This window comes from Cryptococcus depauperatus, chromosome 3 (assembly GCF_001720195.1).
Source record: "Cryptococcus depauperatus CBS 7841 chromosome 3, complete sequence".
Taxonomy (NCBI): Eukaryota; Fungi; Basidiomycota; class Tremellomycetes; order Tremellales; family Cryptococcaceae; genus Cryptococcus; species Cryptococcus depauperatus.
In genome coordinates, this window is record NC_089470.1 from 1,031,396 (window position 1) to 1,059,186 (window position 27,791).

General features: G+C 50.4%; 12 protein-coding genes across 12 annotated transcripts; 9 read left to right on the top strand and 3 right to left on the bottom strand.

The window, feature by feature from the left end:
* Window positions 1–173: 173 nt before the first annotated feature.
* L203_102662 (uncharacterized protein) lies at window positions 174–2,384 on the bottom strand (the record flags this gene model as incomplete). The annotated part of the gene is made up of 5 exons (XM_066212083.1): window positions 174–320; window positions 365–599; window positions 668–677; window positions 826–850; window positions 1,161–2,384. The coding sequence occupies 5 exons, from the start codon at window positions 2,382–2,384 to the stop codon at window positions 174–176; spliced, it is 1,641 nt and encodes a 546-aa protein (XP_066068180.1).
* A 1,425-nt stretch (window positions 2,385–3,809) lies between these two features.
* Window positions 3,810–4,512, top strand: L203_102663 (uncharacterized protein; the record flags this gene model as incomplete). Its single annotated transcript, XM_066212084.1, has 3 exons — window positions 3,810–3,957; window positions 4,020–4,257; window positions 4,302–4,512. The coding sequence occupies 3 exons, from the start codon at window positions 3,810–3,812 to the stop codon at window positions 4,510–4,512; spliced, it is 597 nt and encodes a 198-aa protein (XP_066068181.1).
* A 148-nt stretch (window positions 4,513–4,660) lies between these two features.
* L203_102664 (uncharacterized protein) lies at window positions 4,661–5,572 on the top strand (the record flags this gene model as incomplete). The annotated part of the gene is made up of 1 exon (XM_066212085.1): window positions 4,661–5,572. The coding sequence occupies one exon, from the start codon at window positions 4,661–4,663 to the stop codon at window positions 5,570–5,572; it is 912 nt and encodes a 303-aa protein (XP_066068182.1).
* Window positions 5,573–6,039: 467 nt separating this feature from the next.
* L203_102665 (iron donor protein CyaY) lies at window positions 6,040–6,640 on the bottom strand (the record flags this gene model as incomplete). Its single annotated transcript, XM_066212086.1, has 3 exons — window positions 6,040–6,300; window positions 6,345–6,471; window positions 6,516–6,640. The coding sequence occupies 3 exons, from the start codon at window positions 6,638–6,640 to the stop codon at window positions 6,040–6,042; spliced, it is 513 nt and encodes a 170-aa protein (XP_066068183.1).
* A 292-nt stretch (window positions 6,641–6,932) lies between these two features.
* L203_102666 (uncharacterized protein) lies at window positions 6,933–8,752 on the top strand (the record flags this gene model as incomplete). The annotated part of the gene is made up of 7 exons (XM_066212087.1): window positions 6,933–7,075; window positions 7,119–7,526; window positions 7,576–7,774; window positions 7,823–7,900; window positions 7,944–8,102; window positions 8,147–8,401; window positions 8,453–8,752. 7 exons carry the CDS (start codon window positions 6,933–6,935, stop codon window positions 8,750–8,752), a joined length of 1,542 nt encoding a protein of 513 aa, XP_066068184.1.
* A 436-nt stretch (window positions 8,753–9,188) lies between these two features.
* L203_102667 (uncharacterized protein) lies at window positions 9,189–9,774 on the top strand (the record flags this gene model as incomplete). The annotated part of the gene is made up of 2 exons (XM_066212088.1): window positions 9,189–9,624; window positions 9,677–9,774. The coding sequence occupies 2 exons, from the start codon at window positions 9,189–9,191 to the stop codon at window positions 9,772–9,774; spliced, it is 534 nt and encodes a 177-aa protein (XP_066068185.1).
* Window positions 9,775–10,987: 1,213 nt separating this feature from the next.
* On the top strand, window positions 10,988–12,838 carry L203_102668 (uncharacterized protein; the record flags this gene model as incomplete). The annotated part of the gene is made up of 2 exons (XM_066212089.1): window positions 10,988–11,191; window positions 11,237–12,838. The coding sequence occupies 2 exons, from the start codon at window positions 10,988–10,990 to the stop codon at window positions 12,836–12,838; spliced, it is 1,806 nt and encodes a 601-aa protein (XP_066068186.1).
* A 626-nt stretch (window positions 12,839–13,464) lies between these two features.
* On the top strand, window positions 13,465–16,494 carry L203_102669 (uncharacterized protein; the record flags this gene model as incomplete). The annotated part of the gene is made up of 4 exons (XM_066212090.1): window positions 13,465–13,526; window positions 13,866–15,305; window positions 15,353–15,521; window positions 15,568–16,494. The coding sequence occupies 4 exons, from the start codon at window positions 13,465–13,467 to the stop codon at window positions 16,492–16,494; spliced, it is 2,598 nt and encodes an 865-aa protein (XP_066068187.1).
* Window positions 16,495–17,848: 1,354 nt separating this feature from the next.
* L203_102670 (serine/threonine-protein kinase ATG1) lies at window positions 17,849–21,182 on the top strand (the record flags this gene model as incomplete). The annotated part of the gene is made up of 8 exons (XM_066212091.1): window positions 17,849–17,986; window positions 18,033–18,170; window positions 18,214–18,436; window positions 18,490–18,688; window positions 18,736–19,802; window positions 19,854–20,729; window positions 20,779–21,054; window positions 21,106–21,182. The coding sequence occupies 8 exons, from the start codon at window positions 17,849–17,851 to the stop codon at window positions 21,180–21,182; spliced, it is 2,994 nt and encodes a 997-aa protein (XP_066068188.1).
* Window positions 21,183–21,913: 731 nt separating this feature from the next.
* Window positions 21,914–23,432, top strand: L203_102671 (glutamate-5-semialdehyde dehydrogenase; the record flags this gene model as incomplete). Its single annotated transcript, XM_066212092.1, has 4 exons — window positions 21,914–22,090; window positions 22,144–22,414; window positions 22,464–22,777; window positions 22,830–23,432. 4 exons carry the CDS (start codon window positions 21,914–21,916, stop codon window positions 23,430–23,432), a joined length of 1,365 nt encoding a protein of 454 aa, XP_066068189.1.
* A 53-nt stretch (window positions 23,433–23,485) lies between these two features.
* On the bottom strand, window positions 23,486–24,571 carry L203_102672 (uncharacterized protein; the record flags this gene model as incomplete). The annotated part of the gene is made up of 5 exons (XM_066212093.1): window positions 23,486–23,501; window positions 23,558–23,677; window positions 23,735–24,255; window positions 24,305–24,387; window positions 24,436–24,571. The coding sequence occupies 5 exons, from the start codon at window positions 24,569–24,571 to the stop codon at window positions 23,486–23,488; spliced, it is 876 nt and encodes a 291-aa protein (XP_066068190.1).
* Window positions 24,572–26,242: 1,671 nt separating this feature from the next.
* L203_102673 (uncharacterized protein) lies at window positions 26,243–27,732 on the top strand (the record flags this gene model as incomplete). The annotated part of the gene is made up of 9 exons (XM_066212094.1): window positions 26,243–26,319; window positions 26,392–26,491; window positions 26,551–26,588; window positions 26,639–26,759; window positions 26,812–26,985; window positions 27,040–27,188; window positions 27,239–27,298; window positions 27,348–27,510; window positions 27,559–27,732. 9 exons carry the CDS (start codon window positions 26,243–26,245, stop codon window positions 27,730–27,732), a joined length of 1,056 nt encoding a protein of 351 aa, XP_066068191.1.
* Window positions 27,733–27,791: the final 59 nt, after the last annotated feature.

A 27,791-nucleotide genomic window follows, 5' to 3' on the forward strand; every position in this document is an offset into this window, starting at 1 on the left:
CTAGACACGAGTGATCTAGTTTAGAATGGGAATGCTATGAAAACAATAAACGCATATACAGGTGAGCAAGTGTCGGAGCAAGTGTCGGGAGCATCATGGACAGTTCTCTACCAGAGATGAACGACCGATACTGGCGACAGAGCGACTCAGACTGGGGACTGATGACGCTCTTTTTAGACGACTGTATCTCTCACTTCTGCCTGTATCGCGGGTTTGAGCAGAATCCGCCACATCGATGAGCGGTGACGAGGAGAGGGTCGGGAAAGAGGATGTGTGAGTGAGTGGGTTGGTAGACGACGGCCGAGATAATCTGTTGGATTCTGTCTATTTCGCTGTTAGCACCTTGTACGGGTGTCCAACTCACCATGTCCAGAGACAGCTCTTCTATCCTATGATTTCTCTTCTTCCTCGACGCCTCACGTTCGCAGATGCCTGCTCTAGCTTTTGTTTGGCGCGTGTGATTCAGATGCTCAATATACTGTCTGTATTCATCACTGTCTGAAGGCTCAGTCGATGGCAAAGCCGATAGGGCGATGGCAAAGACGAGCGAGGCGATCACAAGAGGCATGTTGCCTACGTTACCACTGTCCACTCGTCGACTGGGTAGAAAGGCAAGAGGGTGACTGGGTCAGCTTCTATATGTCTGCATATGATCTCGTTCACTCACCAGGAAATGTCTTGCCGTTCCACACGGAGATTGTGGAAAAGAGAATGAGAAATTTACTGTTTCAAAAATAATCTTTATATACTCCACATCTCGCAGTATACCAGAACAATACTAAAATATTTGGGGTGCAAGTTAGAATTGGGAATGTTGGCCCAAACCCATCCAGCAATGTCCCAATTTACACTTGTCAATGCAACTGGTTACATCTCAAGTACTCAAAAAGTAATTTACAGGTGGATAGTCAAAGCAAGCATGGTATTCGTAAAGCATAAGCAACCTCTACACAGACCCTTCGTTTCGAGATGCAGCATTATCGGATAACTCCCGTACATACTCCAAGATGTGTTCAAGATTGGTCGGTTCAAAAATATCTCTATCGTCCTTTTCCTTGTGAGGGAGAGGACAAACGAGTTGGTCAAGCAGGCGGATGATAGAGACGGAGGTCGGTGCCGTCTGCCCCGCGTCAGTTTACGTTTTACATCCAACAACTCACCTCCATAAATGAGTCGGGAATGTCCTTGATCTCGACTGTGTCATCGCCCTCGGTCGGTGTATGCTCATCTACCGCTTCGTCCTCCGCCTTTTCTTCATCGTAGGCAACAGCGTCATTCCTCAGTCCCTCTGCTAGCCCCCCGACAACACTCCGCAGCCTCATAATCTCGTCCCGCAGGCCTGTAATCTCCTCACGAACGTTTGGGACCGACAGACCTGCCCGCTCCAACGCTCCGAGACTCGGTCGACCGGTTGGAGGAGGCGTAGCGAGTGCAGATGATTCGGTGGTGGAAGTTTCGGTGAAACTGGTATCGCCTAGCGACGGCGAGAAAGGCTCGCGTTCGACGACCTTTTCGTCCTCTCCATCGTCGTCCTCCACAAAAGCCCCGCCCGTCAAACTGGACGGGTCGGCGTGGAAGAAATCTGGGAAAAGCGCTCCGAGCTGTTGCCTCACGTACGCCATCCAAACCTCATCCTGCTCCTGTTGCGTAGCGACCTGAAACCGGATCCTCTCTTCTTCTTCCTCTACTCCTTCCTCCCCGTCTTCCTCTCTCTGTTCCGGCAACGGCGTTGGCAGGGACGCACTCTCCGCTTCGGCCAGATTAAACGGGTTGTCTGTGATGGAGAAATCTGATCCAGTCGAGAATGTTCGGGTGGGTGGAGGTGCGATGGCGTACTGCATCGTGCCACTCACCCGCCTGCCTTGTGGCGGCTGTGCATGCACGCTTGTCACTCTTGGCCTACTTGCGCCTTTGCCTTTGCCCAAACTGTTTGCGCGGATAGTCTCAAAATGTCCGTTGCCTGACGCGTCCGACAGCGTTCGTGAACCCAGACCCAGACTGGAGATCCAGCCGGTCGGACGACGGTTAGGGATAGGATACCGTGGTGTTGCGTCGGGTGCGGATACAGGCGTGAGTTGCGGTGCTTGGCTTGTTGGCGTGAGCTGCAGAGGCGTCACTGTCGGTGAAGGTATTGTCACCGACGTGACCTCTGTGTTTTCGGTGCTGGATGAGAAACGGGTCGATTGGGAGGGTGGTGAGGATGTGGTTGGGCTTGGAGCGGTGTCGAGTCCAAGGCCAATACCGCTGTCTGCTGTTATGCCAGACGAAAGCAAGCTCTCCACGTCCGCCTCGTCCGCCTCGTCGGCCACGTCGAGTTCTTCTGGGGTAGTGCTGTCGAGCGCCTCCATACCGGGTATCTCCCTACGCGCTGCTTGCTCGTCCATGGCACGGAATGTATGAAAGAGAAAGAAACCAAGACGCGAATGAACGCGAACCTGTTGTTTGGATGTGTGGAGAGGGACGGATGTCCGTTTCCATCACCATCCTTGCATACATTACCATCTTTCCATCTGATATGTATCTACCATCTATCTTCCAGCCATCGCACCCACTCCTTCCTCCGTACCCTCCGCACCCGTCCAGCCATGTCCGAGGAGCGCAACGACCCCGCGGTGTGCGACACGACGCCTGAAACGGCAGATCCCAAGCACGACGCTGGATAGCCGTGGACAGTGTATCACTCGGTGTCCGTTGCATAACAAGTCGCCAGACTTTACAACTCGCTCGCGATACCTTCAAGACAATCGCTACGCTGATTTTATTCGCCATCGCTGCGTCACTCGCCACGAACCGCTCATCCTACCGACGTATACACACCGCACTTTGCCCCAGCAGTGCCACACCTATCCACCCTTGGTCACTGCAGCTATCGCCTTGTCCACATCTCACCCTTGCCATCTCGACATCTACGCAGCTTCACCGCATCACCTGGACGCTAACCATGCGCCTGGTCGCGGTCTACCCGACCCACGACACGACGTCTCCAACCACACAGCTCATCCCACCCAAGCCTTGCTCTGCGGCCCAACGTCACTGGTAATCACTCTCTCTCCCGGTACTCTTCCAGGCTGCCGCGGAAACCCTCTCGGCGTGCATCACCACTGGTGCTCACCGCTGGTGACGTCCATGCAGCGTACAAGCCGTCGGTGTTACAGTCTACTGTAACTATCCTTGTGGCGATGTCCGCCGGTGGAGGCCTGTGTATATAGTGTTAGTTGTATCTTGGTTTCTCTTTTTCTCTCATATCTTTATCAATGCAAGCCCAGGCGTTTTACCCTACGCCTGTTTATCATTGAAGACCATTGCATCCAGTACCCAACCCAGACCTAGTCCAAGAACCATAGCTTGCGAGTATCTGCTAGCCTGCACTCCAGCAATAGAGAAAGGCCGTGACAGTGTGGTGGAAGCGGGTCCGATCGTTGATTAGGTAAACCAGATATCGTAAACGAGATGAAATGTTTTGTGAATCCATCACCCGCGACTCGTCTTGGACTTTTCCAATCTCATTCCATGTTACATTGCATTTTTCGCCTTTCACCTTTCATCTTTATCTTCCACTGTTCATCTTTCACATTCCGCATCCACCCATACATCCATCACCATTGCCATGCAAATGTCCAACCAAACCTCAGCACCTGACGGTGCTTGGCACTGGACGATACTCAGCACTGGACGATCTCAGCACTGGACAGCACTCGACACATGCGCCTTCCACCGTGCCAGCGCGTCGCTCTGCACCGTCGTCGCACCTCGACACACCGACGGGACGTATACGATGGTTCACACACCAGCGACATTGCCTATAACACATGCGTACTCGACGCGCCAGGCCTGGGTCGACGCGTCGCAGTGCACAGCTCACGCCAGCGCGTCCTACCACAAGACAACACTCTCAACGACCCAGTCGCGACACCGCTCCGTCGCATCAACCATGGCCCGATCCACCGCGACCTCGACGTGACTCGACGCGACACGACACGACGCGACGCGCCGCGCGCCGTCACCGCCCAGCCTCTCAGCGTTACCTCCCGTTGCCACCCTCGCGGCCGTTGCCGCCGCCACCACGCCACCATCACCGCCGCCATCTGCTGGAATCAAACCTTCGCCCCCCAGATTCCCGATTGACTCTCGATTAGACTCCGCCGCGCCCATGCTTCCTTCCGAGCCATCAGCCGGGTGCCGCGGCCAGACCCAGCCCCGCGACGCCGCTGGAGGGGGAGGGGGGGAGGGGGGGAGGCGTGGGGCTAAGGGCTCGGAGTAATCACTGCTGGGCCACACAGCGTGTACACAGGGGGGTGTAGGAGTGTGGCGGTGGTTAATGGCGACACTACTGCTCTAGCCACCCGCCGCTCCGTCGCTCCGTCGCTTCTCCAGGCTGCTTCGGCTGCTTCTGCGGCTTCGCTGGCTTCTGGCGCTGGCTCCGACTCCAACTCCGCTCGCCCGCCGCCAGCGCTGATGAGTCGCCTCATGGCAGTGCCTGGTGAAAGGAGTGTCTGCGCGACAGGCAGATAGGCGTCAGCCATTTGGGAATGTATATAAAGGCAAGGTGGGAATTGGGAAGGGAAACGCTGCTGCTACGTTGCTACACTGCACGCTACTTTGTGCCCACTTTCGGTCGATAAATGGCAACCAGCGACACCGCGGCACCCTCGACATGGCAATGATGGACCTCCCGCCGTTGCAGGCGCAGTATCCGTTTCAGTCGTATGTTTCGCTGGCACAGGGTGAGGAGTCGAGAGGTGTCTCGGGACGGGCAGTGACGAGACAGGGGTGGTACGACTGGAGCGGCGTGGACGACGCGGTGGACGGGATGGGTCGCTTCCCACCGCTCCAGGCGTACCCGACCCCGACCTCGCCGCCGTACCACGTCACGGCGTGCGCCGTGACGAGCCTGTCGGCGGCATACGGGACGCTGCCGGAGGGTGTGTACGCAAAGGGATACGACTCGGAGGCGCTGATGCGGCCACCGACACTGCCGCCCGTGCTGGCGCAACCGCTGCCGATGCACCACGCCATGGAATCGTTCGACCCGCGGCCGTCGCTGGCGTTTCTCGCCAGCAAGACGCCGCCGCCAGAGCATTACGACAAGGCGCCGACGCCGCGGGTCGCGGCGGTCCCGCTGGAACAGCGGCCAAAGCCGCCCAAGATGTGTGACGAGCAAGAGGTGGACGGGACACCGGCGGCGTTTGCGTCGCTCGCGATGGGTGCGTTGCCTCTTGGACAGGGGATGGCGTATGGCGGGATGGCCAGTCGTGGCTGTCTCTCAGCTGGTTCGCTGCATTTTGACGACGTCCGGCCGACGTATCCTGTCGCGGCGGAGCCGTACGACCGGCCGCTCCCGCTGACGCTGGCGCCGATGAACGACTTTCCGTTCACGACCGGTGTCTTGTCGCACGAGTCGGAGCCTGGGTCGAGCGATACGGAGCGGCGGAAACGAGACAGGGCGGGTGAGTCGGGCGGGTCGGACGGGAGCAAGAAGCGGTATATCTGTGGACACTGCAACAAGGAGTTTACGCGGATCAATGACCAAAAGGTGCGTCTCGCTCGGCGGTCTCGGCTGATGCTCGGTTAGCGACATATCCTCTGTCTCCACTGTGAGTCGTCCGTGGACGGTGTGCGCTGACGCTGGCTAGTGGAACCGCAGTTTGCGTGTCCAGGCTGTGGCAGGAAATTTGTACGTCTCTGGAATGTCGCCCGTCGCTGACTGGGACAGGGTCGGAAAGACAAGATGAATGAACACATGCGGAGAGAGGCGGCGTGCTTGCGGTTTGCGCCTCCTCCGACCGGTGAGTCTTGCCGGTGGAGTGTCGTTGACGCGATCGCAGCACGGCAGTCCAAAAAGAGGCGGGGCTCAAAGGCGTCCAAGTCGGCGCGGTGATGCGGCGCGAACGACGCCGCTGTTGGGATAGAGACCGGAGGAATTGTAAAATAGACCCATCTGTATCGTCGCATTTCGTTTACGGGTGTTTATCGTCAGTCTTTGTGTATCCATTGTTTAGATTTTTGTGGCATTGGGAAGCCAAGATGCATCGGGAGCTGTTACTTTAACCCTACGCCTCGCCAGTCCTGGACATCTTTTGTCTCGGTGAGGACCGCTCTCAGCTCGCCGTCGAGGAGCGCGCCGAGCCTGACGTCCCGTCGGTGGTGGACCCACGCACCGTCTCGCCCGTCGGCGTCGGGTGTCCAGTTGAAGCGGCTGGGGCCAGAGACGGGCGAGGACATCCAGATCTGCAGGTTGGGAGGCTGTTTGTTGAGCACATAGGTGCCGTGTGGTGGGAGCGAGAGTGTCAAGACGCCCGACTGGGTACCAGCGTCAGGTTGGTTCAGAGGTCGTCGGGACGTACGCTGTATTCTACCTCCCAGTGGCCGTCGCCGTAGTCCTCGACCATACGCTCGAGGTTTCCGAGGAGTGTCTCCATGTCTCGTTCCGATACGCGCTCATAGGTTTCTGGCGATGGCACAGGGGTTGGTCTGGGTGTGTGGTTAGCTGCTGTCGTGGGTCGTAATGGGCTCACAGAGGGGATGGGTGGTGAGTATGGTTCGACGCCGTTGAGCGAGCCCGGAGAGGGATGATGGTGGGTCGTACAGGGAGTCTTCTGCAGCTTCCCGCGAGATATCGTGCAAGAAGTTGTCTTTGCATGTTTGAAGCGTGATCATGGAGATGAGAGATGGGATGAGAGAGATGGGATGAGAGAGATGGCAAACCATTCGGAAAGTCGTGATGTCACGACTTTCCAACAACACCCAACGACTCGTCTCCATCGCATGCATGCGTTGTGGGATAGGATAGCAACGATCTATGGTATTCAGGCGCTGAGAGCGTCGCTTTATATGCATGGAGAGTGGAAATAAAAGTGAGAGAGGATAGAGGTGGAGGCGGACCATCGGAAAAGATGACTTTTTCAATTTTGTATTTCTCTTGTACAACCACCATGTCGCAAGAAAAAAAGCAGAAATCGCTCGACGCATTCGTCTCTTTCCCATCGCCCTATACTCAGACACTCTTGGTGCAGGCATTAGCAGCAGCACTGCCGTTTCTATCGCTGACACTTGTCCAGCCGGCTGCGTTGCAATGGTACGGTTGGCATACAACAACGGACGAGTCTGACCGTCGCTAGGGCTGACTACGACTTGATGTCGTTTGACATTCCTCATAAAAACCCTTCGCAATACCTCATCTCTTCGTACATCTATCGAAAAGCACTCATCCGCAAACACGAGTTACACCACACCATCGCGTCGTATCTTGCCAAATGCAGACATCGTCAGACGCCTTCTGTCCTTGCTCCCGTCTCTTTGGGTGCGGATGGAGGCGTGCTGGGCGGTGGAGCTCCTAGAGGGTGGACGGTGGATGTGCAATTTGCTGACGAGTTGGATGAAGCGCTCATGGATGATTTGTTCGAGCTCAGTGAAGAGATGAAGGAGAATGAGGGAAAAGGAGATGGAGAGAGGCGTTGGTGGATACTGAAGCCTGGCTTCGCTGATCGAGCTCAGGGGATTAGGTTGTTTTCGACAGAAGATGAATTGTGGGTTGCGTCAAGTGCCATGTCTAGGGCGGGCTGATTGGGGTTGTAGGAGGGCCATTTTTGAAGAGTTTGAACCGTTGTCTGAGGATGGAGCGGATGAAGATGGAACGTCTGAGGATGGAGACGAACGCGAGCTGGAGGATACAGACGACAGGATGGATAGGCTCGCCAAAAAGACAGTCGAAATGGGACTTGCTCCGGAAGGGACAGGCGTCGTGATCTCTCAACTACGACACTTTGTTATCCAGGCAAGCTTGGCGCTTAACGTATGGGTCTACCCTGGCTGACCTGTTCAGGACTATATACCTAGACCCATGCTCTTCGACATTGCCGAGACACCAGGCAAACCGCTGGCGCCATTAACAGGTTACAAGGTATGTCTGCGTCGACATACGCGTGGACTGATTCTCGGCACAGTTCCACCTGAGAGCATATGTCTTGGTGACTGGCGCATATACCGTCCATCTTGCCAAAACAATGCTCGCCCTCTTCTCGGGCTCTCTCTACACACCTCCCAGGGTGAGCGACGATGGAAAGCTCGATCTGGGACCTCATTTGACCAATACATGCCTACAAGTAGGCCTTTTGTCTCATACCGACTCGTGCTGACCAATGAGTAGACAGATGTATATGGAGCTCCCGTACCCGCTGCAGATCTTGTCAAGCTGTTTTATGAACTGGAAGGCCTCACTGTCCTCACTCATTCCTCAAAGCCATCTACTTTTGGCAAGTACACCTACGAGTCACAAGGGAGAGTCACGAAAGAATGGCTCGACACGACATTTGAAAAGGTTGGAGACGTGGTCAGCGAAACTATCAAAGCTGGAGCAGAATGTGGTAGTTTTGGGCTGCAATTCATGCCTAATGCTTTCGAGGTGAGCCGTTACACTCTCGAGGTGTGCTTTTCTGTGATTGACGAGCAAAAGATATTTGGAGTGGATCTCATTCTCTCTTTCCCTCCATCCGTCGTAGAACCAGACAGGCTGCCCATACCTGTGGTGACTCTTTTGGAGTTTAATGCTTCGCCCGACTTTTATCAATCGGGTGACCGTCTCCGGCCTCAGCTGCTTGAAATGTTCAAGGGTGTTGTCAACATCAGTATTGTCCCGTTCTTTGGTCTGTCTACGCGCCATGACGAGGGGGACGAGACAGCCATGAAGGTTGGGGATGAGAAATGGGGATGGAGAATGGTAGGGAAAGGCGAGGTTCGGGGGTCGGATTGGTAGACATCAACGTTGCCTTGTCAAGCTTGGGTATCTTTGTCAATCATATAGTGCAATGCATAGATGACTTTATGAATGTACATGAGCCGTTATAGAGTAATCTCAACTGAATTGTCCTAGACGGGTTCTGCCTATGTAAGCGTGGGTGATCATTCTTGAATTTACAAGTGTCCATGGTAGCCATGCAAGATACGGAATTGACATTTGCAGTAACCATTGCTATATCTGCGACTTGGAACGCATCAAGTTGCAGGTGGGCGATTGTGAACAAGTACGCATACTCTTTTCCATCTCATCGCTTCTCGATCCAAAAGGTGCGCCAGCCAAGGTAATGCCCAATCTACCTGCTCTGCTGGCAGATGGTCTACACCGACACCAAGCGCCATGAATTAAATACCAACAATCATATAACACGCATTGAACCAAAAAGGTCACAACGATGCAATGGCTTGCATCGTTATTTGTTGGCTATATCCCCTGTAATACCCAGAGTATTACACCAAGCGTGAACCAGGTTCGAGAATTCTGCGAGCGTTTCATTGACGCAGCGCTGAGAGTCATCCCACGCTTTCATCATGAGCAAGACGCAGCAGCACACTCCGCCTCACTTGTGTTGGCCAAAGAGTTGACGTTGCGAGATATGCCACCTGGCATTTCAACAAACCCACAACGGTTCACCGCTGAATCCTCTCCACAGCGTCCATTTCCATTCCACATCTCTCCCAGTCACCACCAATATCCCAAGAAGCAACCTCTCCATGTCCCAACCCCAGCACCATCCTCATGCACCGCCGGATTAGCCAACCGTCCCATCTCAACCCGCAAACCCAACCCACCATCAGCATCTACCTCAGCCGAACCAAACAACCTACCTCGTACGTGTCCGGACACACCTCACCGGACACATCAACATCCATACACTCCGAGACTCACCGAATATCTCCGAACCGAGCCACGGCTCAGCTCCCAACATCCGTTCCGTTGCCGCTGCCGATCATGGCCCCGCCTTTCAGCGGCTAGAATGATCTGCGCACAGATCTACAGATCCAGGCCCTTCGTGCAATGTGCTTCGGGCTGAAAGGATTGTTTCCGCCCAAACACCACCGGGAATAGGCCATTCCCGGTGGAGTGGCGGATAATGGTGCAGCCAAAGGAACCCTGTCGGCCCGCACTTTTCAGAGCAAACATGGCATGGCACGTTCGGTGGAGCGCTCGCGGTGTCGCCACCGAGGCCTCGGACGCGTCTGTCAGTGACGACGGTGGCAGCGGCGGAGACAATTAAAGAGTCACGGGTGGCAACACAGCGCTCGTTGGGGAAAAACAGGCGTCAAACAGGACGCGACACACACAAAAACTCCTCGCTGTCGGTCTGGAAAGACACATCGGCTATCGGAGTGTGGAGCCAACGTCGGAACAAAAAAGAAGGAAAGTTGTCGAAAGCGGATAGAGAGTCGTCAATCTCGAAACGGTTTGAGCTGTTTCCCCAGGACGACACCGAGTTGTCCCATATGGGATGATAAAAGCAAACGAGAAATGAATTCGCTTCTCTTTTGTTCTTGTTTCTTTTTAAACAGACTCCTTTGTCACACCTCCACATCAAGCACCAAAGGGGGACCCCGCGTTTTGGCCAGGCCTTTCCGGCTCTGATCCGCACCGCCCGCTTCTGGACTCGCGAATTTTCAACGTTGACCGGGGAAAATCCAACGTGTAGGGGTTTCGAGCAAACAGCCGTCTTTGTCTTTTACCTTTCCATATCCACAAGAGTAATAAATTCGTTGGCTTGACTGAAAAAAAAAAGAAAAAAGAGAGAGAAGAAAGGAAGTCCAACAGCACCTTCCAGACGTTTGGCCTGTACATATCCATCTGTCTCGTATAAGAGAGAGGACATTGGCATCCAAACGCTGTGGACGCTCCTTTGTATCACAAGAAACAAAACCTGGTCGTCAACTCAAACGCGGCCAGCTACCGACAGTCGCTCACAAAAGCCACATCCGTGCCGCGCGTCCAGTCAGAAAAGACGCTGGAAACGTGTGGAGATTCCAGACGTGAGTGTGGTTGTGTGTCGTGGCGGAGAATCACTCTCTGCGCTGGGGATGTCGAGCCTCGTGGTCGGGATAGGCATGCTCGCCGTCGTGCCCGCAAAACACCCCACATTCCCAGGGGTCGGCTTGGGTGCCCATCGTTTGGGTTGTGGTTTTTAGGCAGCTCGCTGACAATGTGTTTAGGCATTCTTCCGTCATGTCTCTCTTATCGATGGATCCATTACTGATAGCACATCCGCCAACGACGTTTGCGCCGTTGGATGCGGACGACGCAGAGGTGCCGTTTGAGAGCTATTGCATTGTATGCGACAAACGCATCGTGCAGGCAGAGGGCGAGGCAAGGCCAGCCAAAGAGGGGAAAGAAAAGCTAAAGCGGAGAATGGCTGGAGGGACGATTAGGGTAGGTTGGATAGGGTTGGAAAGGGTTGGGACTGACATGTTAAAGGTTAAAAATCCCGATGGGACGACCACGACGCGAAATGCGAATGGAAAAGTGACTCGTCCGCCGTTGAAGCGAAATCCGAATACGGCGACGCGAACGGCGACGACGGGTGGGATCAAGGCGCAGCCGGTCGTGAGAGCTAAAACCGTCGACGGTTGCGGTGCCTCCGAGCTACAGATGGTCAAGAAGGATTCTCTCGGCCAATCGCCCAGTTCTGCGTTTGTGTCGTCGATATACTGCAGCAAGGAGTGTATGGAGGCAGAGGCCGGGAGATCAAACGAAGCTTACAAGAATATTTCCCGTGCCATGTCATTTGACTTTGCGAATACGTTTCACTCTCCGTACGATGTCTTGCCGGCGACGGACACGGGCAAGAGCCCAGTCATCCCACCGTCGCCGCTACTCGTCTCTGACAATGATACAGAGTCATCCTCGTCTGCTGGCCAGCAGGTTGACCACAACACGTCGTCCTCTGCTCCCAAAATAATGGACTATTTCCGCTTTACAAAGGAGGATCCTGACGCCGCCTGGCATGAGGTGGAGCGGCAACGGCGATGCTCTATGCAAACGGCTTCGCAACGTCTGATGCAGAGTACGGACAGTCTGACAAGTCTGTGGCAGCCAGAGGCGGAGATGGGTCGCTCATTCAGCGGTGGAGGCAAGATGAGGTCGATGACGCCGTTTTACTCGCCCGATGGCGAATGGAAAGCATCGGACGGCCGCGTCAGTGGCATGCCGATCCCAGTGAGAGGCGGCCCGCGGTCTAATCTCAGTCACACCTCGCTCGCCGGATCTGCCTCGTTTCGGCAATCTCATTTCCCACCCGAGTTTGGTTCCGCCCCTAGCCATACGCTTGGCTTGCTGCAGTCTTATGCGTCCGCCTTTTCCCATCGAAGCTCTTGCAACACGCCCAGTAGTTTTAGTCAACGAGGTATTATATCTCCTGACGGAGGCGCAACCCTGACGGTGGCGCCTACCAACAAGAGGAGGGGTAGTGGATCCAGCATCGCGAGGCCTTTGAGTGGCACCATCAAGGCAAGGAAGCCAGAGCCAACATGGGACAGTTTTGGCAAGGAGGCGGTTCAAGCCAAGAATGAGAGAGCCCACCGTCGGTCCAACGAATCTCGGACAGATGCCACCCCAGTCGCCATGACTCGTCGCAGAGATAGGTCGGTGGAGAGTGTAGACGGTACGCCGAGGCAGAATCTACAACGAGACGGGCAATCCTGGAAAGTCAAGTATATCGTACCTGCCGGTGTCGAGCGAAATAGCACGATCCAGAGCAAGAGGCCTCTCGTGGCTTCTTCTCTGTCCACCGGCTACCCTCCACGAGGCATCGTTGCTCCTCATCCTCAACCTCTGCTTTCCACTTCCATCCCGTTGGGTTCACACACCCCTACTTCTCGTATGCTTTCCAGAGCGGCCACCACTGCCATTCCCGAGATGGCTGGACTGCAACTCGAGGACAAGGTTGTACCCGCCCAGAGTGCGCAAAGTGTCCCTAGGCGGATTGGGTTCAGTTGGGAGACTACCCAGGGGATGATGACTTATGAGATCCCTGGGAAGCTTGACAAGAACCAGAAGGGATTGTTTTATTTTCAGTGAATTTCAACTGCATCGCATATCCATCGATACCTCTTTGCATTTTACCCATTATGGGTCAGACATTCGCATGTTTCATACTCGCCGTGTTTTTTTCTCTTTATTGGCATAGCTCTCATGTTTTCGATAATGTCAAGTATAGTAGGACTGACTTTCAAGCCGTTGTACCAGGATTATTTAGTACTGTTGTAGTGCGGCAGGGAGAGGGGAGAATAGTGATTAATATTGTATACGGCGTCTAGCTATGTATAATTTGCCTGTTTACTATCTTGTTGAGCTGAAACGTAACGTTGGGAATATTTTTTTTCCTCTTTTGGCAATTCCGTGTGTGCAGCTCAACTTTTTGTCAACAATGGCCAAACGGTGGCCATCGTTTCCCGTCACCGTTTGGCCAAATGTGCTGGGATTTGTTGGATATATATGCATATGTCTTATAGTGATTGTTACTTTTAAATGCTGCAAAGAATCCTATCCATCGTCATAACACAGGACATTACATTCCACTCGGTCATTAGTCCATTGTAACGGCTCGGGGATACGCGGCTTCCTCATTTTATATTTCTCTCTTCTCTCTTTTCTTTATCGCCATCATTTACTTTTTTCTTTAATCCTTCTTTTTGTTTGTTATAATGCTCTCATCCAACTATAGCTGGAAGAGGCCAACATCGCCAACCTCGATACTGGGTGAAGTGTGAGTCACGAGTGTTTCGTTTTGTTGCCGCGTTGCTATACCTGTGTGCTCGAGTTGGTAGAGCGCGACGGCTCGTCGTACTGCGCGTACAGGTCATGCAGAGGAGGAGCCGGGATATTCATGAAGGCCAGAAAGGAGTAGAAAGAATTTTGCTGACCCTTTGTTCTCATTGGACTCGCCGTATCCGTTCTTGCCTTCGGTCATCGCTTTGCTTTCCTGCATTCGTCTCCTTTCTCCGCCATTCCAATGTGGCCAATGATGATTTTTTCTATTTTTTAAAAATCGTCTGGCGGATTATGTTTTGAACCTCTATTTGTCACAAAACGACGAATTGTTTAGTCCACCACCAGCAAGGTCGAATCGAAGCTCGTCCCTGAGCTCTGGCTCTCTTTCTGTTCCCTCCTCTCTCACGCCACCTCCATCGTCTTCCTCCTCGAGCACACTGCCTCGTCCTCAAAAGCTTAGGTCGAGGACATCCACCATGACGACGGTGTACCCATCGCCTCTTCTACCTGTCATGTCGCGCGAAAATTCTGCTGAAGACATGCAGAGTATGTCCACCGTTCAAATTCCTTGTATTCGCACAGAGATGGACTCGAAAGTGGAAGCGAATGTGGCTGGTTCAGGCAGAAAGACAGACGGTAAACTGTGTCCCTTGAGTCATCATGGCCGCCGAGCTAGTAAGAGCGTTTCTGCCGTAGGCCCTACCGTCATCGTCACGCCTTCCCAGCAAGCTCACTACACGCCACAAACACACACCATGCCAATTTTCATATCCTCGCCGAATAGTGGAGGTGGCGGTCAGATGAGCAGTCCAGAGGCGGATAGCAAGAATGGGCTGAAAAGGCGAACGTCCACCCCAAGCCTCTACAGGCGTTTCAACAAAGACGAAGGCGAGGAGGACAGTCGGGACGAGGAATATGCCAAGCAAGAGCAGATGAAACAGGAGAAACAAGGACGGCTGGAGGTTAGAGCGAGGTCAACTTCGACCAGCGTGGTCAATCCTGAGAGTCGCGATTTGACTGAAAATTCGGTATACACCTTGCCTGTTCAGATTCATGATGTGCCTACCATGTCTCCGGATGTAGGTATGCAGCAAGCTCCACCATCTCGGTCGCCTGTACCTTCACCACCTACAGCACGCCAGGGAGAATCTTCACAGCTTGGTGCTGTCGGACTGCTCACCTCGGCCTACAATGTCACAGAGTCTTCCTTCAGTCATTTGCTCGGATACGTTCGCCCACAGTCCTTCTCTCATCGGTCGTACGATCGTATTGAAGCTTCCGAGGATGATTCTGAAAAAGATATCAACGGATCAGAGGATGAAACGCTCGAGAGCGAAAATACATGTTTGAGCGACGAGAGTATCACACGAGGGCGATATTGGCTTGGTGGTGGCGACGAGGCCGAGGCTGAAGGCGTTCATTACTTTTCACTCCCTCCTACTCCAACTGAATCATTGGGACACTCATCGTTCTCCGCCGCCCTCTCCTTCGGTGATTCTCTCCCAACCCCGGCTTTATCTGCAAACTCCTTATCCCGCGGTGACTCAAAGCGCCAAAAACTCAGAAAAGCCTTGCGTCGTATATCAAGACAAAGTTCGTCTGACGGTGACAGCCAGAATGGCTGGTGGGCAACTGTCTGGAGTCGTGGGCAAAGCGGAGGGAATGGCAAGGTGGGCGAGGTGTTGAAGGACCTAGGATGGACGGTTGGGGCATTGGCAATATGCTTTGTCGTGTCTTTGGGACTAGTGCTTTGGCTAATTCGGGGGATGCCAATGTAAGTGTGAATTCGTTTGTTGCTAATGCAAAGCTCATTGTTGTTAGCACCACACTGAAGCATCTGCCTCAATCGACGACAGATGTGCAACTGTTGTCTGCCGAGATACGTGCGTACATGGCTGCCAGTACCTACGGCTGGTGGCATACTGTAGTTGTCTTAACCTTTGTTGGATGTTGGAAGCATGCCTGGAGTGTTCCTGGTGCTGTCGTTCTTGTACGTACATCACTCTATTACTGAATTCGTTTTCTTACAAAACCAGAACATTCTGACTGGGTCATTGCTTGAGCCCATTCCAGCTCTCAGCCTCCTCACAATTATCACCGCATCCGGCTCACTTGGTGCTTATCTTCTTTCTCGACCACTCGCACCTCTCATCGCCATTCTTTTTCCAAAACCTCTTGCGTTCGTTCGTGCTGCCCTGACTCCCGAATCTGTACTTTTATCCGAATCTTCACTGTCTACTCCTGCCGAAACGATCACGCCTATCCAGACATCTGTCAACCCTTCTGTTCAGCCTATCGGCGATGCTGAAGCTGCTTCCGCAATTTGGAGACGCCTCTTGATCATGAGAGCAATGGGTTTTGTCCCATGGAGTGGCATGAATGTTGCTTGCGGTGTTGTTGGTGTTGATTGGAGAATATTCTGGTTGACGACGGCTGTTGGCAGCGCGAGCTGGAGCTACGTCACTGCCAGTGTCGGCAACATTCTTGCTAGGCTAAAAGTTCCCAACAGTGCAATGTCTGCTGCTCAGTCTTCCATCGAAGGCGAAAGCCTAACTAGCTTGCTCAGGGATCCAGTTTTGATTTTCAAACTGGCTTTCTTATCTGCATTGACTCTTTTGCCCGTCATTTTCAAACGACGAACATCCAACGACACTGCCTCTTTTACCTCTCAATCATCTTCCTATTCGCTTTTAGAACTTCCCACCCCCTCAGGATCCTCGTTTCCTAGCCTTCTTTATCCACCTCTTAATCCCAGAATCACCTCTCTGCATCTGTCAGGCTCGGATAACGCACCGATGTCTCTCTCTCAAAGTTTGGCTAAATTTACGCCTACGCCGCGAGTATTTGACCTCCTCTCTTTTGGAAGGATAGCGATCCGACAGAGCGGCCGGGCTGTCGCTGGCGGAGTTCGAAGCGTCGTCAATGGCGCCAGAGGTGTGGTCAGAGGTGTGGCTCAGACGTGACGAAGCGGAGGAAAACTAAGGCAATGGGGGATGCCGACCTTTACGTTTACTGATGACTTTAGTCCGGGATTGACTTTTAATTCGTGTCTTCTACTATTTTCCCATATCTTGAGTTGACGATCCGTCTTTATTATCTATACATTTCACACGCCATACCAAAAGAGGACACTGCGTTTTTGCTGGGTAGAACGTCCAGGTGCTCTTTTTCGTTACCAAGTGCAAGCACGTTGATGGGCTGTATCTATAGGGGCATTCTTTGTACGCATATTGACTAGGATATAATATCTTGCAGCCTTGTACTTGAGTTGAAGCTTGATGCTTTTGCAAGAGTGAATTCTGACTGACGGGCATTCCCACATCCCACCAGAGGTAATCACGCATCGTACTACTGAGTGAGCTGTCCCGTCAGTATCTTCTTTATTGCTTGTTCTGGCGGAAGAAACTCTTATGCATCTTTCAACTATACATACACTCTATAACCAGCCCACACACCAAACGTAGGGCAGATAGACATTTGCTGCAGTTAAGAAAATTAAAATAATAATAAATAAATAAACAAACAAAAAAACTCTTTACATTCTGGCTGGGCGGCAGGTGGCGACGCGATTCCGGTCAAAACTATTATTCTCGTCGCACGTCACCAGTCGCCATCTTGAAACTACATCCAAAAAACCATTTATCCATTTTAATCATTTTCATTCTTCTTTTCCATCTCTACATACATATCGGGTGGACAACCTGCAAGCGTGACAAGTTAGACGGCATATCCTGCGATATTTGACAGAGACGGGGACCAGCACGGTAAGCCCTGCCATCTACGCCACCGTTTGCCTGTACGCGATATCAAGTGAGTATATATTCGCTCCAGTCAGCTTGCCACGCTCACGACGTTCGATTCAACGGTCGACAGCAGAGAGAAGCAAAGCGTTATCAGGCCTGTTCTCGTTCGACGCTCCCTTTTCAGATATACCCCTTTTCTCCATTCACAACACGCGTCTCTGTCCCTTCATCTTGGTCTCTCGAGGAATCTGACGCTTCTGCCTCACTGTGAGTCGGCCAAGGCGCAGAATTGCAGCAGTGTCAGCGTCGCTCATCGCTCCGTCGTTTGTGCAGCACCATTACACTGGCTCTTGGATAAAAGAGATCAACTGGGAAATAGGCCAAGGGTATCGTCGTCGGCCAGTGGGGCCGGTCTGGCCAAGTCGAAGACAGTCACCAAAAGCCAAGTGTTGCATGTACTCTGCGCACCTCGCTTTCATCAATCCACATCCTCATTGCAGGCACCTTTGTTTATTGTCAGTCGCTATAAAGTATACAGTGTATTGTGTTTGGAACATAGTACGAGGACACGGCCATGCCTGATTCAAATTCGCAATCGGTAACGACAGGTGGTCATGGGCATGGGTCACACAAGCAGCGGATAGGGAATTATGTGATGGGTTCCGAAATCGGGCGAGGGAGCTTTGCGACGGTCTATAAGGGCTATCGGTCTGTAAGTGTGTAGCTGTTTTCGGGCGGATTTGTCTGACGGCTTGCAGAAGACAAAAGTGCCGGTAGCTATCAAGGCAGTCTCGAGGCAGAAACTCACTGCAAAGCTTCTCGAGAACCTCGAGAGTGAGATTAATATTCTCAAAGTTATCAACCATCGCAACATTGTGGCCCTTACAGACTGCTTTGTGAGTGCTCTGCCGAATGGGATGATTGAGCTGAGTTGTGTAGAAAAATGACACTCACATCTATCTGGTAATGGAGTATTGCTCTGGCAGCGATCTGTCTATCTATATCAAGCAGCGTGGGAAGCTTTCCACGTTGGATTTTGTACCTCGGTTCGGCACGAGTGCGGACAAGTTGGAGAAGAATGAGCACGGCAAGGTTTGGTGGCCACATCCTAGTAGCGGTGGACTTGATGAGAACATAACGAGGTCGTTTTTGGGGCAGCTCGGTACGTTTTTGTGTGGTTGGACTGAGTAGTGTGCTGATTCGATGGTTGATAAGCCCAAGCAATCAAATTTTTGAGACAACAAAATTTGATGCACAGAGACATCAAGCCGCAGAATTTGCTCCTCCAGCCTGCAACAGAGGCGGAGGTAGCAGAAGGACATCCTTATGGCATACCTGTTCTCAAAGTCGCGGACTTTGGATTTGCAAGGATTTTGCCTGCTGCTGCGATGGCTGAAACGTTGTGTGGTTCACCGTGAGTTGATTTTTTGACTGGTTTGGCCAACCTGATCCCATTGGCAGATTGTACATGGCACCTGAAATTCTCAGATACGAAAAGTATGATGCAAAGGCAGATCTCTGGTCCGTCGGTGCTGTTCTCTTTGAAATGTCTGTTGGACGTCCTCCCTTCAGAGCCTCCAACCATGTTGAGCTTTTACGTCGTATTGAAAGAGGAAATGATCAGATAATATTTCCCGATGAAAAGCCTCAAGAACCATCCAAACCTTCTAATCATGGAGTTCCAACACCAGTCTCTCCTGATATCAAAGCACTCATCCGCTCTCTCTTAAAACGAAAACCTAACGAAAGGATGGGCTTTGACGACTTTTTTACCTGTGGAGTTTGGGATGGTCATATGGGGGAAAGCACAGAGGAGGAACTTAGTCTTGATGTCTCGACGGATAGTTCAAGTGCAGGTATAGAAGACAGCCACAAAATACGAAACATGGTAGCCAGCATTGAACAGTCCAAAGACAGGGTACGGCCTCTTCGGGCACCGCAACCACTAGCAACCGATGCTGCGTTGAACCCTCAGCCTGCTATGCTAGAAAACGCTCAGGAGAATATAGGAAAAACAACCGAGAAGCCACGGTTTCAATCCTCCCCAAGCCCTTCGTCTACACAGCCACCAGTACAACCTACTTCTGTAAGACGTTCTACGCCAAAATACTACGTTGGGAATGCTCCGCCATCAGATCCTGTTCCCGCCGTTGCGACTCAGACTAGTGATCAGGTCGCCGGCCAAGGTCACTTGTCAACTCAGGCGTCAGCAACTCCCAAGGCCAACCCAAGGCCAATCATGACGGCAGCTCAAAGACGTCTCTCAGGGCGAAGCGAACGTGAACGGGAACAAAGCGGCAGTGTGGAAGAAGCTACACCCCTTACGCCCTCTTACTCTGGGCCATCCCCTACCATGTCGCGCCCAGCTCGTTCATTGGGAGAGGGCTCACCTCTTGCTGCGACACCCCCCATCACTATGGGTCCAGACGGAAAGCTGGCTAGGGAAAGTGCTTTAGAAGGGAGCGGAGTAGGAACAGATTATGTGGTAGTTGAGAAGCAGACAGTAGAGATTAACGCATTGGCTGATGGTAGGCTTTGGCTTTCATTGCAACGGAAAGCATGACTGACACCATACGCAGAGCTTGATCAAGCTTCAACGAGGCCAATCATTCGACGCAGCTCCCGCAGTTCGGTTGTTTCTCGCCCTGTATCGTCCTTCCAACCGGTCAGCCCTTCCGCTGGTACAACTATGAGCACGGCACGAAACGAATCCGCTGTAGTACCCCTCTCTTACTCGCCGCCATTTGCAATATCCTCTACACCTCCTTTTGCCATGCCCACGCGCCATTCTCCCAATGGGGTAGGTTCTTCCTTACGCCATGTCTCCAATCCTTCCGGCATGAATGTCTTTCCACCCAACATTTCTGCTTCGCCTTCCTATGGCCAGGATGTCACAAGATATAGCGCTTCACCGTCATCATTGCAAACTGGGGCGCTAGCTCGGGCGTTGACTACTACAGCAATCAAACTAATTGGAAGTGGGGCCAATCAAGCGGCTACAGCCATTGCTCGGGCAACCGCCAAACGACGACCGACAATCATGAGAGTGAGCAGTGATATGGACCCTGCTGAAGACGATCTTCTTCATAATGTAGAGGATATTGCCCGCAAGGCATTTGTGTTGTTTGAGTTGGCCGACGAACGTCTTTTGGCCCAAAGCCAATTAGCTCAGACTGCCAGAAGCTCTCCTACTCTTAGCGGACTCATGGGCACTACACCGCCATTTAGTGTCCAAGCTGCGTCCCAGGGCACCGCTCGTAGAAAGTCAAGTTCGTCCTCAATCAACAGCGAGGTTTGGGTTCTTAGACAACAAGAAGCAGCGGCGAATGATGCAGTCGTGCTATATATGAAGTCATTAACATTCATAGCGAGAGCTATGGATAAAGTCAAGAGATACTGGAAGAGCCGAACAGAGGTATTTCACGGATATGTAGCTAGTCAGGAGCTCAATGAAAGTCAGTATTACCTCCAGGCTTACAGTTTATGGTACTGATCAGAATATAGTGGGCCAATGGCTTCGAGCAAGGTTCAATGAAGTTTATGAAAAAGCTGAATGGGCCAAGCATCACGCTGGCGATAACCTCCTTTTCCCGGACTGGCTAGTTCACGACAAGGCTCGAGATATTTCTCGCCAAGCAGCTTCGGCTGAGCTTCAAGGCGAGTTATTCCTAGCGGAGCAAGGCTACGAGACTGCTTTGTGGCTTTTACAAGCTTTGCTAGATGAGAGCGTATATGAAAATGGAAGAATTGCCGAGGATGACAGGGTCGCTTATGAGAAACGTGAGTGTTCCCAAAGGTCCAGGTGATTATGACCACTGACTCGCGTGTCAGTTATGGTACCTATCAAAATTCGTCTTGACGCTTTGAGGAAGAAGCTTGCCGATTCGCCTGGGACGACCGCAAGATGATCATGTTACCGCGTTGAGCCGTCTAACCCAGCACTTTTCTTGTTTTTTTTTTATCACATGGGAGTAAATCTTCAAATATCCCATCAGACTGCCCTTTCAGATCAGTCTTTAAGCTGGATTACCAACTATCACGAAATGTGTTTCTTGTCAATTATCAACCTTTATGCTTTCCATCCTCTTCATCTGTTTATCATTCCACTCACCATCTGCCTTGTTCAAATGACCAACATGACTCACTCCCATTCAGTTCCATCTCTTTCATCAACTTTACATATCTCCATCGTCCGCAAATAGATTTCAACACTTGCTCTTTCTGCATTAACCTCAAAGAAAATACAGTTTCATATCTCATTCATTTCATAACAAGCATACAAAGAATACTAAAACTGTGTATATATTACTCTTTCTTTTCTGTTGTTGGTGGATAGTTACGCTATGAAAGGATGTCGCCAATGGTAGCGCTCTCGTCTAGCAGTCTTTGTGATATATTTAAAACAAATTGACTCTGTTTAGTTGTATTATGATGGAGTACAGCGAATGCTGTTTTATGAATTTCGTTTCAACAAAAGAAAAATAAACTTGGATTCGGCAACAAATCTTGTTAAATCTCGAGTAAGGAATAACTTGCTTGTTGTAAATAAATAACAATATAAAAAAATAAATTGTTGGGTTCAATCTTTAATCTACTTTTATTATTCATCTCAAATCATTCTCACCTCTAGCCTCTGGCAATGGCTGAACAAGCATCCTCCTCTAATGCAGAGTCAATCGCCATCGCTGCTCGTCAAGCTTTTGAAGCATCTCAACTGGTCGATCCTTTAGAGAGAGATGTGGCTCTGGATACTATCAGAGAAACCATTGAAAAAGCAAAGCAAAAAGTACTCGCAGCCAATAAGAAAGACATGGAGGTAGGCGTTTCATCTCTTCTCGATATAGCCAATAACGGACAATCCTTGTATAGGCTGCGGAAGCTCTTGCAGCTACTGGTAAACTCGCTGCTTCGCTCGTCTCTCGTCTAGACTTGTCTCGTCCAGGCAAGTTCGACTCCATGCTCAAGGGCATCACCGATGTCGCCAGTCTTCCTGTACCCACTGGTATTGTGACTTTTGCCAAGGAGATTGGGCCAGAGCTGGAGTTGCATAGGGTGACATGTCCTGTGGGCGTGCTGTTGGTCATTTTTGAGGCAAGGCCAGAGGTTGTCGTCAACATTGCGGCATTGGCTATCAAGAGCGGTGAGCTGACATGGTTTGGACTGATCTAACATGTTTTCAGGTAATGCAGCCATTTTGAAGGGCGGCAAAGAGTCCATCCATACCACTACTCTTCTATCTTCCCTCATCTCTCAAGCTCTCTCTCAGACATCTATTCCTTCGACGTTTGTTCAGTCTGTATCAACACGCTCTGAGATATCTTCGTTGCTGGCCCAAGACAGATATATTGACCTTGTGATGCCGCGAGGCGGTAATGAGCTCGTGAGAAGCATCCAAAACAACACTAGGATCCCTGTCATGGGCCACGCTGACGGCATCTGTGCTGCCTATCTAGATGAGAGCGCTGTAGAAGAGAAGGCTGTGAGGATAGTTGTCGAATCAAAGGTTAGCCGGTTGATATGTTCAGGCTCTAGCAAGCAGCTGATTCGCATTGTAGATAGATTACATGGCAGCTTGCAACGCCGCTGAGACTCTTCTTGTCCATTCATCATTGCTTCGAAGCGTTTGGCCCAAGGTTGCCTCGGCACTTTTGGACAATTCTGTCTGTCTTAGGTGTGATCCCCCATCTCTTACCGCTCTCAGCGACACTGGCGACCTCGGAACGTCCGAATTTATTATTGCCTCTTCCCCCGAAGATTATAGAACGGAATTCCTTGGTCCAACAATTGCTGTCAAAACGGTAGACAATGTTGAAGAAGCAATTAAACATGTCAATTCTCATTCTTCTCATCATACAGACTCGATTGTTACCGAAGATGAAAAGTCCATGTCAGCATGGTGTAGGGGTTTAGACAGCGCAAATTGCTTTGTCAACGCATCCACTAGGTTTGCCGATGGCACAAGATATGGCTTAGGCACAGAAGTTGGAATTTCTACCGGAAAAACGCACGCTAGAGGTCCTGTAGGCCTGGACGGGTTGGTGATTTACAAATACATAATGAAAAGCAGAAAGAAGGATGGTAGTGTGATTGCAGATCATGAGAAGGGAGGTAATGAATATACACATAAAGATCTCGAAAAGGGAGAGCCGCCTTTTTGAATAGACACAATGTATTGGTTGTAAGGTTGTGTAATAAGATGCAAACAATACAATTAGCAAAACTTATCACTACGATATGGTTAGCGAGACGAACTTCAAATGATCCAAGCCGCAGTGAGACTCACCTTTTCATGGCCGCCCGACGGTTCAACATTGCTTCGGCATAACGTCCCTCCTTCTTGGCTTTCTTCATGTCCTGCATGACACCCGCATTAAGTTTGGCTTCGCCATAACCATGCGATTGGCTAGACATAGTATGGTAACCGGTTAGACATGAACCATTAGATAGAATACAAACGTACGCCTTCTTCAGCTCCTGCTCAAAGGAAGTTGAATGTTCATCCGCCGATTTCTTTTTGTTTTTTCCATCATCGTCTCCCATTCTCGCTTTGAAAACGAATTCTCTTTGACATTTGATCCTCAACGCCTCCAGCTCACCATCAATGTCTGCGTCTATCCTGAGCTCCACTTTCCCACCCTTACCCGTCGCGGAAAGGTACTTTGAGTTGTGCTGTGACTGTAGAGAGAATGCGGAAAATTTAGAATCGGTTGATAAAAGTGGAACAAAAGCTTCGAGAGGGCCTCTTGAAGGCGTGCTCGCGGTGAGAGAGCCAGAGGGAGATGCTGTCAAAAATGTCCCAGCACTTGTTCTCAAACTGATGACGTCTTCACTGCCTGATAATCTTGAGACCACCCACACATGATTAATATCACTTGGCTCAATGGTTTCGAGAATTTCAGCTTCTGTAAGATCGTTTGCCCCTTCCGGCGCTTGTGGTATGACTATTGGGGCGGCATAGACTCTTTGCCTCGTGGAATCATACTTGGTCACAGCTAGTCAATACCGATATTCATGGGCGGAGAACACTCACAGCAAGACAAGTTGGTGGCTCGGTTGGAAGCAGGATATAAGCCGGCCCATTGATCTCGTTGACGTTTCCAGGGAACATCCATCCTTCAAGGCATATGAGTCATTGCTGCCTCAATCAAGATCAAGACTTGCCTCTTGGGTCGGCTGCTGCCATAGCTTCCAATTCATCTCGGGTCTCTCCATGGGAGTGGTTATGGGATCGTTTCTTCTTTTTAGATTTGTCGCCTTTGAACTTGAGTTTTTTGCTGATTACTCCCGGAGCGGACATTGTGGCTTGAGGAGCTGTAAGATGTATTTGGTCAACTGTTTTGTATATCTTGTAAAATTGCAACAATCTGTTGCAACAAGGTAGGTTGTCGGAGTTTGTCCGCATCTCCGCTCCACCGTTTTTATTGTCTGTAATTGACGTCTGATGTGAGCTTTTACTTTGAGTGTATAATCCTTTTTGAGAAATCTTTCTTTGAGAGTGACACTGAACGCATACCTATGGTATGGTATATAGCATATCCAAGACCAAGTCAATTTTCCTACCCATCTGGGCGAATGACTTTAGCCGCTTTTCCATTTACTACTTTCAACCTCTTACTACTTTTGTGTACCTCAATCACACATCTCCACTCTCAGCTCTTTCCAAGTGAAAAGCAACTTGGATGTATGCAAATATAGCTCGACGAGACACTTGCAACGATAGAGAATAGTGCTGAGGAAACAGAAAAATGAATACCTCTGGTTCTTCTAATCACTCCATAAGCACTACCCATTTCCCGGCTCACCTACTCTACAGAGTGCCAAGACCTATGTCTCTTCTCCCAACTTTCAGCTCACTCTGCTATATCTTATCTCTTTCCATCTCATTTAATTGCATTTGAGAGAAATTTCATCTTTTCATGCCAATTATATTCTCGTCACCCATATATCACGTGACCTTTCAAGTGTATCTCACGCCTCTCTATCAGAAAATAAGTGTAAGTGCGTCAGCACTCTATACTGCCACTAATAAAAGCCGGAGATAAGCCCGCCAACAAAGAACACAGAAGGATAAGGAAATGGGTATATATAGATAAACCGTAGAATACTTTTACTTTGATACATCATCTTCTATGCAAGACCAGTGCTAGTTCTGCTGTATCAGAACATCAATTGCGATAGCTATATCATATTCACATCTGGTATACCTAAAATAGATAGGTAACAAACGCAGTGTGGCACCAAGCGCTTTCAATTAGTAATAAGTGACAGATAGGCGCAGAGTAAATTACGGATAGTGTAGGCACAGGAGTACGACACTGAGGTTTGTGTTGGTATATTGCATGTATAATTAACATACCAACGGGCGTTCCAATACAGCTAATGTAGCACTGATCGATACATTGAAATGACTGTCTAAAGAAAAGAAGAATTATAATATTCCTCCTTATATACCTCTGCTACTGCTCGGGGAACGCTTGTGTTCCGGGTCGAATAATATAATGGACAGAGCCAGACCTATAACAAGCTACACAACACAGCGGCGGTCGCCGCAGCGCCTCCACAACCGTCCTATACCGCGATGCACTTACAGGTGCACATTGTAGATAGGCATGCGGATACTGGCATGCCTAATTAGACGGCTTCAAAATCTAACCTTATTAGAAACTTTCGTTACTCTCTCTTTTACAGTTTCATATGCTATCTATACAAACGGGGTCAAATCCTTGACACGCTCTTTATAGCCAAACGCGAGTGTCTGTGCACCAAGCCTGCAATTCTGGGGTACCCTGTTCGCCTTAAAATGACAATAGAGTTAAGGAGAACAGAAGGATCTTCGGTGGCTAACTGGGTGGCCCAAGCGCAGGGCTGTAAGGTATATATATGAACATTTTTTTCTTCCCAGGAAGCTTTTTCTCTCTTTTTATCGTAATATCTGCCTTGCAGCACCACAGCGCTTCTTTAAAATATAATGGCTAGTCTAGAAGAATCTGCAAAAGCTCTGATCGAGAGCAATCTGGAGCGAACACTCTCTCCTCTGCTTTTAACGTAAGGCTTGTTCTCGTCATCACCACCCAATCGGGTTTCTGTGGCCCCCTCAGAGTACTGATTACACAAAAGACTTGGATTTGATTCTTACCTGATGGGAATGATTGGTAACCAGTTCTTTCATTATGTGACCACAGCGGAAAGGGAAGCGCGTCATATTACCATCCTTGTGGTATGTGGGGAGATGTCGACATGTGGAGGTAGTGAATACTGAATCGTCCATCATTATAGTATTTTGCTATGGTTATGGCTGTGGTTACAACTGGCTTGTGAGTCCTAGTTTTTTTTTTGCTGCTTCATTAAATATTGATCTTCTCAGTACTTGGGCATGGGAACTCCACATCTTTGCCTTCAATTACGGGAAATATGCCCAGTTCATCTCTCAACAATGGACTGCATGGCATTCTGTTCTCTGTCCCACGACAAAGATTGCGGTACAGGTTCGTGGAGTTTGTTGCGAGCCTGTATAAAATGGGATCTGATTTTTTGCAGATTTTTTACGCCGAGAGGGCCTGGAGGGTCAATAATCGGAACAATTGGATCCTTTTGGCTCTGGGCGTCTGCTTGACCACTTCTTCGGTTTGCTCCATCACTTTTGCTTTCCTGACCTATAAGCTTGTCACTCCGGCTGTGGGCACCGCTGCCGATATCCTTCATCGTATCTGGGTAGGGTCATTTTGAGCTTTGAACGTTATGAGTGTAGACTAAATCCTACTGCAGCCTTCGGCGTGCATCGTAGCTGACCTTATTACCACAACTTCCATTCTTTGGGGTTTATACCAATCTCGTACTGGCTGGAAATTAACCGACAAGCTTATCTATAGGCTTATGAGAGTGTCAGTGGAGGCTCAAATCCCTCCTACAATAGCGTTCGTCTTTATTTTCATCGAGAAATTTGTTGAACCTGACAATTGTAAAGGGCTTCCGTAGTCCTCATGACTTGGTCTCCAAGCCTTTTATGTGTGCCTACCCTAGTGGGGTATATTATTTTCTTAAGATGTAATCATGCAGTGCTAATCCGCTTATAGAATAATCCTGCCCAAGATCTACCTCACCGGATGTCTTTCTGTTCTCAATTCACGAGATATCATCAAGCAAAACAGCTCGACGTATCATAGCAGCTTCTTCTCTGAAGAAAGAAGCAGTAAGCCCCAACAAAGGGTCACCGTCTCTACCAACACTTATGTAGAAGTAAGTGTTTGCTATTGTCAAGACACGTTTGTCTAACAATCATCTTAGAGTTGTTATCACACGACCGACCTTCCTCCAGTGGGGCTTAATCGGGCCTTAGCAGCAAAAGAAAGCTGCCTCTTTGCGGGAGAGAGTGACTTTGGATCAAACCCGACCCTTCCTGTTACCCTATCTAAGGAGGACCTTGAAATTGAAATTGAAAAGCCTCGCGAGCAGGTGTGACCTATGAGATTAAACTGTACAATTTGATATTTCAAAAACATCCTTAGGTATCTAAATCA